The sequence below is a fragment of the Microtus oregoni genome, unplaced genomic scaffold, assembly GCF_018167655.1.
Source record: "Microtus oregoni isolate MIOR12 unplaced genomic scaffold, Mior012 000028F_ref0000031, whole genome shotgun sequence".
Lineage (NCBI taxonomy): Eukaryota > Metazoa > Chordata > Mammalia > Rodentia > Cricetidae > Microtus > Microtus oregoni.
In genome coordinates this window covers 9,228,661-9,242,166 of record NW_024543087.1, presented here as the reverse complement: position 1 = coordinate 9,242,166, position 13,506 = coordinate 9,228,661, and the positions used below count along the sequence as shown (strand labels likewise).

The window sequence follows — 13,506 nt, the reverse complement described above, 5'->3', positions numbered from 1 at the left end:
CATTCTGTATCCAGAGAACTCTACACCAACTATAGTCAAGGCACAATTATCTAGATTGAGGCCTGAAAAGTTTAATTATTTTAATAATTCTAAATTTTTACTCCTCCCCTCCAAAAAGCTTTATTTCAAACTCAGTTGCTCGAGAACAAAGCAAAAAACATAATCTAGACTTGAGGTATTTTGTGATAGCAGATTTCTGTTGTTTTGTTTTTGAGACAGGGTTTCTCTGTGCAGTCCTGACTGTCCTGGCACTCACTCTGCACACCACGCTGGCCTTGAACTCACAGAGATCCACCTGTCTCAAGTGCTGGGATTAACCACCACCTAGCCCGACAGCAGATTCTTAATCCATCCTGATACTTGTCAGAGGCCAATGTGAGATATTCCACAAATAAACTGCCATGAATAGAGCAAAGAAACATTGGCTAGTTAGCTACAGAGGCTGTGTTTGTGAACTATATGCAGTTTTTGAGGACCCTCAACCCACCAACACGTAATGGTTTGCTCAACAGTTTACAGTTAACATCAAAGAATAGCTAATATACTTACAGTGCCACCTACTATTCTTCCTAGTGGATACCATGCTCTTTCATCAAACCAATTTAAAAATTCATAGAACCCATGAGATGCTAGGTGATGTGTTGATCTATAGTTAAACCTGGAGAAAAGAGAAAAGGAAATGTTATAAAACTTGTTAACACAATACCTTTCTTTATATTTGATATATGGATATATATAAATCATATATATCACAGCAATATTTCTCAAACTCTAATAACAAAAAAATTTGAAAATTTCAAGCCAATGCCTATACCTCTAATACAACTAATTATACCACTAGCACTCTCTTAAATCCACACAGGAACTAGAAATGCTCAAATTAACATATGACCATTAGTGGGGGTACAAGGCAGAGGGCTCAAATTTAACCAGGAAAACAAAAGGGATACACAAAATTCATTATTGTAAAAGCAGTCCATGACTCAAAAGGCTAAGAACCATTATCAAGATGGCATCAAACTGACCAGGAAGCATATGTCATGTAACATCCAAACATTTACACAGAAACAGTAAAATAGTGGCTTAAGAAGGAAGAGAGCAGACTATGCTAGCACAGTGAAAATGGGAGTCTGGCAGTGTGGCTCTGTTTAGAGTACTTACGAAGCCCTCATACACGCCAGGAAACAGAGTATGGTTTTAAAGCAAGATTATAATTAATTTCTGAAAAAGACAAATGAGAAGAAAGGAAACTAAGGAAACCAAAGTCCAAAATGCAAGCAGAGGGCAGTTTCAAGGCTACTCCACATTTAGCATAAAGCAGTTATGGAGGGCAGGAAAGACCAGTATCAGTGGTCAGGGTGACACTGGGAGTGACAGCAGTACATTCAGTCAAGATTCCTTCCTCAAGAGGCAAGTAGGCAGCAAAGGCATCTGTCTATGTTAATGTGACATGTGGACACAGGAAGTGAAATAGTGCTGGACTCATAGAAGTGCACTGGAAAGCCAACTGGTGTATACCCCCAAATCAAACATTTGAGAAAATAAGCATCCTTGAAAGTAAGCAACAAAAGCAAACAGGAGATCTACAAAGGGCAATGGATTCTCATCTCCAGAGGAAGCCTGACTGGTTACAGGTTCTAGCACCATGTGCCTGGCTCACAGTGACAGCTCAGAGTGCTGTGTGGCCCTGCTTATGCACTGTGTTGTAGCTTCTTCATAGCCTACATCATGAGGTGGCTATAAAGAGCAATTACACAGCACCTGCAAAGCTGCTACTACTACTGTGATTAACACACATAGTAAAAGCCCATTTCCAAGTTTTAAGGAAAACATGATTAGCCAGCTAAATCATAGACAGGCTACTTTAACTGGAAAAAGTAAAGAGCAAACCACAAGGTTAAAAAGTATGAAAAATTAAAAAAATCAAGAGACACCCAGAAGTGCTTACACTCATGAAGATCACTAAGGGCTACAAGGATGGAGGGCAGAATAGGTTCCAAACCTAGAACTCAAAATGCTACTAATGATAAAGTGTAATTCACTCATTCAGAAGCAAAATGATAACTCTTTAAAGAAACAGCAAAATCGAATACATTCTTCAGTGTGACCGACTACCTGATGCTATAAGGTAATAGAGTTAACATTAAAAATTTTTCTGAGAAGGGGATTTTTAGGATCAAAAAAGTTAAAACTCTACTTGGTGCACACCACAGAATTAACTTCAAAAACAAGCCCCAGACGCCTAAATTACTGGTGTAGAGAAACCGCACAGTACTGCAGAGCTCCAGTTGCACTTACAAGCAATAATTAATCAGGAGCACCACCCTTGAAGAGTAGAGTGACATCCCCAAATCTTGTGACAATACTGAATGGATAAACCAGTATCATAGCAAGAATCAAGGCTTAAATTTTTCCTAAAAAACCTTACTCCAGCCAGGCGGTGGTGGCGCACGTCTTTGGTCCCAACACTTGGGAGGCAGTGAGTTCAAGGCCAGCCAGGGCTGTTACACAGAGAAACCCTGTCTTGAAAAATCAAAAGAAAAAAAAAAACCCTTACTCCAAGTAATGATTAATGAACAATATGTTTTACAAACCAGGGACGTTTCACCACCAAGGCTCTCTTTGGGGTACTTTCCCTTAAGTCATGACCTCCCCTCTATGGGCAAGTTTTATTAGGCTCTGTAGCTGCCTCTCGCTCTACAGTAGTAGCATCTTCTACTTAAGATGGTTATGATAACTCATTCTAAAATTTCCCCCAAGAGACCGGAGTCATACGAAGGTTCTGAGCCCATGATGCAACATTATCTCCCTGTCTGGAGTTTCCTTCTCATTTCTAAACCAGAGTTGTCTGCCTTAAGTGATATTTCCCCCTCTGGATGCCAGAAAGGTACCCCAAACTCAACATTCAATCAACCCATGACAGGACCCAAGTCAAACACACATACTACACCTGTTTTCAGAGTCTAGGTGTCACCCTTTCTGCTGTGGGACAATGGTCTCTACCCTGTCACTAATATTTTAAATAAATGCTGGTTGGCCAGTAGCCAGGCAGGAAGTATAGGCGGGATGATGAGAATTCTGGGAAGTGGTTAAGTGCAGTCCGCAGTCGTGACCCAGCCTCAGAGGAAGCAAGACGTGACTGCCTCGCCAAAAAAGGTAAGCCAGGTGGCTAAACTCAGACAAGAATTAGGGACTAATAGAAGTTATAAGAATTAGCTAATAAGAAGCCTGAGCTACAGGGCCAATCAGTTTATAACTAATGTAGATTCTGTGTGATTTCTTTGGGACTTAACGGATGCAGGACAGGGCTGGACAGAAAACCTCAGTCAACACTGTCCCTCACATCTTAGATCTCAAAATGTCAGCCTTCTAATTGTGTACTATGACACAAATGTAACCACACTACACCTCTCTTTATCAGACTCCTCACATGCTTTATCTTTCCACATCTACTTCTCACCAAAGTGGTAGAAGCTCTCTCATGACTGCTCAGTCTAAAACCAAGCTAGCTCCCTACTTTCCATGCTGATCTTCAGTCCTGCAGACTCACGTCCCTTCCCAATGCCACAGTCCTTAGACTATTAAGCCCAAGATCACCTGGGGGCACTGTTGTTATCCCATTAGCCTGGTTAACTCACTATGAACCTCGGCACATTTCTAAGGACACAGTGTATTTTCTTTGCCATGTTTTCAGTCATCACCTGCTGAAACAGTGTCCTGGGCTCCATGACTGCAGTTCTGCATGCAGATGAAGAGTAAAGGCTTTCTGTAACACAGTCACATAACCACAACATACGTCTCTCCAAAAGGACAACATTTTAACTGTAATACTTGAGATCCGTGCCTGAAGGAAAGCAAGGCATTAAGAGTCTACTGAACCTTAGTCAAGGGCTAAAAACCTGAACAGAAATGGAAGCACGAGTGCTGGGTCTTTGTTTAGTCTCAACATTCAATGTTGGCAGGAGGCAACTCTCTGAGAGTGTATCTCATGTGTTCAAGTTCATTACATCTGTCTATATTTGAATAAGCCTTGAGCACTATTCTTGTCAGTTTTATAAGTCAACTCTCATTTTGTAGCTTTTCTTTCCACTCTGCCAGTGGTATTTTAAATTACATGGATTTGACAGAAGTAGGCATAGGCTTGCCAAGGTCAGAGGACAACTTGCAAACATCTTTTCTCGCCTTCTACCATGTGGGGCCCAAGTTATCTCAGCAAGCTAGTGTCCTTACCCTCTGAGCAATCTTCCTCTGAGCAATCTTCTTAGCAAGCCAACAGTGTTTAAGTATTTAGTTTCTCTTTATTTATGTGTATGTGAGTTTATGTGCACTACATACATGCAGGTGTCTGTGGAAGCCAGAGGGTGTCAGATTCCAGAAGCTGGAGTTGTGAATCACCTATGTCGCTGCTGAGAATTGAACCCAAATCTCTGCAAAAGAGCAATACCCACTCTCAACTATTGGGCTACCTCTCCAGTCTCCTCCCTATGGTACTTTTTAAAAACAAACTCTTGACATAAACCTAAATTTACACCCCATGGCAGAACTACAGCTTTTGTTTTTGCAATGAAAAAACAAAAAGTACAAGAGCAAGATAAAGAAAAAAGGAGGTAGAAAAATAATGCTCTGCTCTAGTGTGATCATAAAGATAATGCTCATTTTCTTCTTCGTGATAAACAGTTTAAGTTTACCCATTAGATCCTCAATAAATCTGGAAGTGATCATCACTACAGTTTTGAATTAAACCCTGGAATGTGAAGGAACATTTTTACTAGTAGTTTTTAGTTTGTCTCTTTGAATTTCTAAATTGTTTTTTATTTTAGGTTTGGTACAGGGTCTTACTATGTACCTCTGAAGGGCCTGACACTCCCTATGCAGCAAATTCCTCCTGTCTCAGATTCTTTATATTAATTTTAGAACAAGTTGTCAGCTCCACCTAACATAACTGGCAAATTCCACTTAATCTCAAATCAATTTTGGGAAGAATTAACATCTTTATATCCAGAATATATTTAATTCAAGAATATGGCTGACCTTGACCGAAGAACAGATAAGGAAAATGTGGTACATTTACATAAATGGAGTACTACACAGAAGAAAAAAAATAACAACATCTTGAAATTTGCAGGCAAATGGATGGAGCTAGAAAACATCACACTGAGTGAGGTAACCCAGACCCAGAACGGCAATCATCATATGTACTCTCTCATAAGTGGTTTTTAGACATAAAGCAAAGAAAACTAGCCCACAAATCACAATCCCAGAGAACCTAGACCAACAATGAGGACCCTAAGAGAGACATACACGGATCTAATCTACATGGGAAGTAGAAATTGGAAGCATGGGGACCTTGGAAGAGAGTAGAAGGGAGAGGAGTAGACAAAAATGTAGAGCTCAATAAAATCAATAAAAAAAATCCACCCAGAAAAAAAAGAATATGGCTGATACCCATTTATCTAAGTCTTCTTGACTACTGCTTCACAAACTTTACAGTATCACCTTACAAGTCTTGAATACCTCTGCTTAGATTTAATCTCATATCTAATCTTATCTTTTATCAAAAAAAGTCTTTGTAACTAAAATTCCTGCATATGCTTACTAATACTTATAACATCACTAGATTCTACTATCTATTTTTATGCTATATTTAAGCATAAAAAATAGTGACTATCCTGGTATTAAAAATGAAAAGGTATCTCAAAGATTCTGACAGTTTTAAGAGCACTGCCTAAAAGAGGTCATAATCTCCCGTCTCATTCTATCCTTTCAGTATCCCTCCCTGTAACTGCCAATCTTTTCAATCATAAAAGTTTTGCAAGTAAATAGCAGTTTTAGTCAAAGCTAAATACTTGAGAAAAACATATACCATTAAGTTCTAAAATGAAATACACTACTGGGTGTCCATTTTAAGGAGCAGATTTTTTTTCCAAAAAATCTTCACGAACTCAAGAGAAACTTAATTTCAAACTTAAATACATATGTGTTTGGATTTACACAGATTACAGTAATAAGTTTATTTTTGAACAAGTTTTTCTTGCTGTTAAATTATTCATCATTATGAAACCAAGTTTCTTTGGGGTCTAAGGAAATTCTGGCTCCTGGTCAAAGGACTCCATACTAATGTCTGCTTCCTTCATGGTTACATTAAACAGGAAGCGCTACAATCTAAATTTATAACTTACTACAAATCTGTTGCAGATTGGGTTGTTACTGCTAAGTATAGTCTAGTTATTTTTTTCCATGCAAATTCTCAGTTGCAGCACTACAAATTCAATCCAAAGCAAACATAAGAGGTATTTAGATTAACTGTAAGGCTATTCTTTTCCTAGTATAAGAAATTAAAATGGGATGTAGTTATCAACTTCTTTTTTAGCAATATTTATCATGGTCTTTGTCAGCGCTCACCTGCTACAAACACACATTGTATTTTCCCTTCAAGCAGTCACTCAGCTGAGATTCCTAATTGGTCTCAAAGCCTCACTACTAATGATTCTGCCTCTCTATACCCCGGCCCATTTTTATTTGTGCTTTCAAAACATCACCTTGAAAAGGTCCACCTCATCATGTAATTTTTTTGGGGGGGGGGTGACTTTTATACCCTAGAAGGACTTCACTGCTCTTGGCACTTCATTCATGAGAGCCAAGTAATGTTTGCAGTTTACTCCTCTAGGAACCCTATCATTTATCAACAATGACTTAAGGTTTTGTTCCTTACCCTGACATTAACCTGCTTGGGAAGGAATTCAGAGTCTCAAGCATGCCAGGCAAATGGTGTACCACTGAGCTATGATCCACCCATTGTTTTAACATTATATGGTATATGTAAAGTATGAGCCAGAAAAGCTGGGAAATAATTTTCACCTAATTTAGAGCTAACACAGTTAAGTCAGAGAAAGTTTTAGTCCCCAAGTGTGCTATAAATAGTACTGAAAGGAAAACAAGTTTCCCAAGGGCCAGCTCTGTCCTTTGTTCTAAAACACATTCTCCTGCAAAGAGCATGCAAATATATGTGTGCAATCAATTAACTATTGTGTGCTCCTTGAGGAGAGATGTGAGAAGTACTATTTTTTCATAACACTCTTACTAAAGTGACTGTCAAGGGCCTGTAAATGTTCTACTCTATTTGTCCTTTGGGGATAGAGACAACCTCTCACTATGGACCTTTGGATAGTCTGAAATAATCTGGATAGTATGCAGATCAGGCCAGCCTGGAACTCAGAGATCTGCCTTTGCTTCCTGAATACTAGCGTGCTACTACACATGGTTCTATTTACTTCTTCCACATTCTCAGATACAAGATCAGCACATTTTTAGAGGTACATGGTAGATACTTCAGCACTTTAGAAACCGGTCTTTATAAAAACACATTAAGAAAAATAAAAATGACACTCTGTAGGAAGCAATCAAAATATAACTAGGGGGAGGATCTCAACTACTTAGCAGTGAGAGAGCACACCAATGCAAAGGAGATGAGAAATAAACACTATCTCATATCGTAAATATTGAGTTCACAAATCTTTTATACCCAAGAAAGAGCACAAGTTTAATTCAGCCTTTGCAAATCAAACCTAAGGACACAGGAGAAACAATTAGGACCAGAGAAAAAGAAGGCAGCTGGAACCAATGCTGGTGATGAAAAAACACAGAGAAAGGGCCAGGTGTGGTGGCTCATGGGTGTAATCCTAGTACCGGGGAGATGAGGAAGGAGTAGTCTCAGACCAGCCTGGGCTGGCTACACAAGGAGACCCAGTCTCAAATAAACCGCCAAGACAAAAGGAACAGTATTATAAATGGAAATGGAGTGGGTGGAAGGCTACACTAAGTACTGCAGTGTGTCAACAGTCCCTTTACCACCAGGTCCCTTGAATCCCCCTCTCACAGGTTCTAATTTATTTTGAGAAATTAGATTAACTATAGTTTATATTAAAAAAAAAATCAGGAAACAGAGGCTCCTACAGAGACAAGACTCCCAGGGAAGTCTTGTCTGACAAGACATTAGAATAGCACATGCCTCTATAAAAGACTACCCCATGCTTCGCTTCTATAGGGTAATAGTCATTTATTTTTAAAATTCCTCAAGTAACTAACTGGTATGTACAAAAGCTTCTGTGAGGTACTAAGAATAAAGATCGAAAAAGAAAACTGCTTTTTTGGAGTTTAAGTACAATAAACCCAAAGCAGATCATCACACATGGGCAAAGTATCAAAAATTAAAAGAAGGATCAGACTGCTTTAAGCAAGGATATAAAGTCCTATCTCACACCACCCGTAAGATACTTAACGATGAAGTAGTCACCTATTCATAGATAGAAAAAAGAAACTAGTAAGCAAATGCAAAGTCCAGAAAGGTGGGTGTTTGTCTTAGTTTGCTTTGGACCAAAAGCCACGGGGGGAAGAAAGGGTTTTGTGGTGATATTTTGTTTGGAATCTAACAAATAAAGCTTGCCTGAAGACCAGACTGCAGAGCTAAGCCACTAGTTAGCCACAGAGGTCAGGCAGTGTTGGCACAAACTTTTAATCCCAGCACTAGGGAGACAGAGGCAGACAGATCTCTGTGAGTTCAAGGCCACCCTGGGCTACACAAGATTGAAGTGTCTAAGAAAAACAGAGCTCAAAGAAGGTGATCCCAGAAATTGGGATCACACACCCAGCACTAGGGAGGTGTAGACAGGAGTGATATGGCTGGGCGGAGAGAGGATAAGGTGGGAGGAGACAGGAGCTCAGACAGTTTGAGGTTTCTGAGAGACAGGATGCAGTTTGAGGACAGTCTGAGCATTTAGGGTGAGGACTTGTAGAGAACAGGATACCCTTTTGTGGTCTAAGGATTTCAAAGAGGTGAGAACTGGCTGGATGCTCTGCTTCTCTGATATTTCAGCATTTACTGACTTGGGGATTTTATTATTAAGACCAATTAGAATTCAAGCTACAGAATTTATTTCAGATCATATGTCCCAATCACAGTTCATCATGAAGGAAGTCAGGGTAGGAACCTGGAGGCAGAAACTGAAGAAGAGGCCACTAAGGAATACTACTTACTGACTTGATCCTCATGGCTTGCTCAGTTTTTTTTTTTTTTAATACAATTCAGAACCATCTTTTCAGGGTAGATCACCCACAATGGACTGGTCCCTCTCCTATCAATCATTATCTAGGGAATACTCCACAGACTTAATCACAGGCTAATATGATAGAGGCACTTTCACAGTTAGATCCCTTTCCCCAGGTGTTTGTGGTCACAGTGCCTGAGAGGGAAAGTGGTTATGAGATGTGTCTGAAGACCTTTTACAGTTTTTCTAACTTATGTTAAATACTATATCTTTTCATTTATTCATCAGGCACACCTTTACAAACACAAAATAAAACCTTTTTAGTTAGATGCCTGGACTATGACACAAATGTCTATCACTTGACCAAAGTCATACAGATATGCAGTGGCCAAGATGGCAGCTCTGACCCCAGCACCCACATTCTTGAACGTGATGGCAGGATGACTGAGCAGCGGCAGCAAGGTAATCCGTGGCTGTGGAGGTTCACTGCCATCACCTTCTGGGTACTGTTTACGTTGAAGTAGGTTTCAAACTGCTTGGGCATTCCAAAGTACTCCTGTGTCACCACTGACAAGAGTGGTTGGTATCTTCAATTTAATCTGCATTTCTCTGTTTATGTATTTGGTTCCTGTATAAATCTCACTTACTGAAAAGGTTCAAAATTAAACAGTGCTTGAAAAACAGTGGCTATACAGGTTTAAATACGTGTAAACAGAGGTAGCTGATAAAAGTTGCCTTAAATGTTTTAAGATGTTGGGCTGCAGAGGTAGTTCAGTGGTTACCAGCACTTGTTGCTCTAGCAGACAATCCGGTTCAGTTTCTAGCACTCACATGACAGTTTACAACCAACTGTAATTTTGGTTCTAGGGAATACAATGTTCTTCTGATTTCTGTGGCATCAGGCATGCATGTTGCACACACACACGGGGGGGGGGGGAGATAACACACATAAAATGAATCTTTAAAAGAAAATTTTAAGGTGCAACTTAGAGCCTGGTATGTAGCGCAAACCTTTAATCACAGCACTCAGGAGGCAAAGATAGGCGGATCTCTGAGTTGGAGCCCTGAAGCATAAGCCTTTTAAGTTACTTTGGAAATAAAAGCACAGAAATTCAGCAAATTTTCAGCAAATGAAAATCTGAAGCTGTGCTGCTTCAGATTTAAACTCTTTAGTAGAGCTGCAACAACCCTTAAAGTCTTGACCAAGACTTGCTTGATGGAAGACAACCACCACCTCCTAACGGTCTTGTGCAGTCAATAAATGTTTTCTTAAAAGCAAGTGTTACACTCATAAAGGAAAACCAGAGAAGCGTGTTTCCATCTCTGACCTACTTGGGCCTTTATTGCATTACACAACTTAGTAAATTCAACTTCTGTCAGTCTTGACGGACCTTTTCTCAGTGAGCTGATGCTAATCGGTCCCGTTGTGCTTGCTGTACACTTTCCTTCTTGTCTTATAAAGGAATGTGTAGGCATGAGCATAACAGCAATACTCCCATTCTGCCAAAAAGGCTCACTCTCTCCTCCCACCACAGACAAGTATGCTACTCAGTACTGGGAACTACTTTGGGAGATCAAATAATAATAAAAGTGTATGCTGCCACTCCAGTATAGCAATGATATTAGTACTGAGTGTAGCAGAAGGACAGGACAGGAAAACATTCTCACACAGAAAGCTTGCTCACTGTGCTTACATCTCAACTGAATATAAAATGATTAACAGGAGTTTCTATTTGATTAAAAGTCATTTTGTCTTTGTCAGGGTTCTACTGCTGTGAAGAGACACTCTGAAAAACATTTAGTTGAGGCTGTCTAACAGTTTCAGAGCTTTAGTTCATTACTGTCATGGTGGGGCATGGCAGCATGCAGGCAGACACGGTGCTGGAGAAGAAGCTGAGAGTTCTACATCTTGATCCACAGGAATCAGGAGGAGACACTGGGTACTGGGCATAGCCTGGGCATATTTAAGATCTTAAAGCCCACCCCCACAGTGACACACTTCCTCCAACAAGGCCACAGCACACACACGCACGCGCGCGCGCACACACACACACACACACACACACACACACACACACGCACACACGACACAAAAGAGGGAGAGCCAAGATAGAAGGTTGAAAGGACATACCAAAGCCAACAGGTTCAGATTCTGGCATTCCTAAACTGCTCAGAAGTTTCCACCCCACACAGAACAAGCATGTTCTAACTCTAATAAAAACCAAGTTTGCTAAACAGACTGTTTCCTCTTCATCTTGTTATACTGTGTCAGAGATGGTTTGGAATAGATAAGCAGAGAGGCCAGTCAGTGGAGCCCAGGAATTACGATACAGTTCTACAACTAAAAAGGTCATAAATAGAGTAAAAACAGAAATGAAGCCAAGACACAACAAATATATCAAACACACTGACAGTGTTCAGCACAGGCAAGCACTCAATATGGAATAATTTCTTGCCAACCTTATGGCTAACTACGCTTCTCACTAAAGAGGCAGCTGGCAACATAAGCATCACAGCAAACAGAAGCAAGGGCAGGGTGTCTAACCTTTCTGGATGGCAGCCTCAGACAATGATAGAAATATGGACTCCCTCACTAGAAGTTTACAGAAAGGTGTTGTACAATTTCAAAACTGGTTTTGAAATATCCTCAACGTAAGTTACAAAAGATGGCATCAAATAAAAGGAAAAAAAAATCAGACTCAGCAAGTAGCACTGGTCCACTTCAACTGAACTTACTTTTCAAGTCTGTCCTAGAGGTTATGTCATTTAATAACCAGTTATTTCCATTAGGGAAGACAGACAAAGACAGTAGCAGTTAGTATGTCCACAAAGCTGCTTTTCACATCACTTGTTTACTAGCTCTTGTATCAAAACCAAAACAAAACCACACCAAACAGAAACCCACACTCAATTGAGCTTCTCTTCTTGACCTCACAAAACACCAAGGTAGAAGTAGAAATTCATAAGAAAATGGTTTCATTTGCTTGAGGGAAATAAGCCCCTGTGTATTCAGGGAAGTCTGATGTTTTTAGGTGCAAATACAGCATTCACACTATCTCAAAACCATATCCAGAACAGGCAAACTCTAATACAGGCATGTCTTATGAATTCTGGCCCAGAAAAATGCTAGATTCTATATAAAGGAACACTAAACACAAAAATCTGTAATAGTGCAAATATTTTTCTTGAAAATGTGACCATAAAACAAGGTCACTCACTTTAAGAAACTATAGTTCTCAAGTAACTTCATATCAAAACTGAGGCTGGACATTCTGCATATGTGCATGGTAATTGAGAACTGAGGCCAACTTGCTCTCTGGCCCCGCATGGCTGATATTGGACCATCAACAATGCAAACAGCAATCAAAGAAGACAACACCTAATGCTAAAGACACCCAAGTCATATGTGTGTTATTTTTCTTTTGAAAATCTGAAGATAGGGCTGGGGAGATAGCTCTGTCAGTGCCTAAAACTTCAAAAATGAGATGGAGAGGAGAGGGACAGGGATTCCCAGACCTGTGGCTGACCAACCACTGAACTTCAGTTTAGTGAGACCTTGTCTCAAAATAAATAAGTAAATATATAAATAAAAGGACAAGGCAGTCAGGGAAAAAAAATGCCTGAATGAGCTTGCACACCCACCTTCACTAACTAGTACATACAACACACTACATACACATCCAAAAAAAGTAACAGAATTTCATGTATTAAAATACAGATTTTCATGTTTTACTCAACAAGCTGACAGTACACACACATTACCATCTTGGTTATCATGCACAAATCACCAGCCCAGGAAATTCCTGCATACCTTTCCAGTCATCTCCCTTTCCAAACTTTTGAGTCTGACTTCTTTCACCACATACATTCATCTGTTCATTCTGGTCTCTTTTTGTATATACTGTATAGTTCTACTCTTTATAAGAGTAGCAAAACTTTATATATATATAAAACATATGTAACATATATATCATATGTTACATAAATAACATAATGTGAGATTCACTCATGCAGCAGCAGTATTTTCCTTTTTACTGCTAAGCAGTATTCCCTCTAATGACTACAATTCACACTGCTATTATTGGGCTGTGGGGATGTTCCCAGTTGAGAACAGTGATAGATAGCCCTGATGGATTAAGCATTCTCATACAGGCCGGAGACATTAAGATCATGTGTTGCATGTCTCTGGGTAAATGCTTTGTAATTCCACTTCTAGGCTATAAACATGTATTCAGAAAACACTAAGGGTTTCCCATAGGAGTTATCACTGGGCCTCCCACCAGCAATGTGCAAAAGTCCTAGTGCATCCCTGCAGGTTCTGTCTGTTCTTAAGAGCTCACCTTATGTGCCACTCTGGCACGGGCACAGTCTGCTTCCTCACAAACCCAACTACCTAGAGGACTCACAGAAGGCCTCTACAATTGGCATTTACCTTAAATCTGGGCTAATTACCACGCAGGAA

General features: G+C 39.8%; 1 protein-coding gene across 1 annotated transcript in view; it reads right to left on the bottom strand.

Annotated features, from left to right (window-relative positions):
- The window catches only part of Stt3b (STT3 oligosaccharyltransferase complex catalytic subunit B), a 72,100-nt gene that overhangs the window by 39,596 nt on the left and 18,998 nt on the right, over positions 1-13,506 (bottom strand). Inside the window, exon 2 of the mRNA XM_041676972.1 lies at positions 550-658. Coding sequence (XP_041532906.1) covers positions 550-658 — 109 coding nt within the window. The remainder of the gene's footprint in view (positions 1-549; positions 659-13,506) is intronic.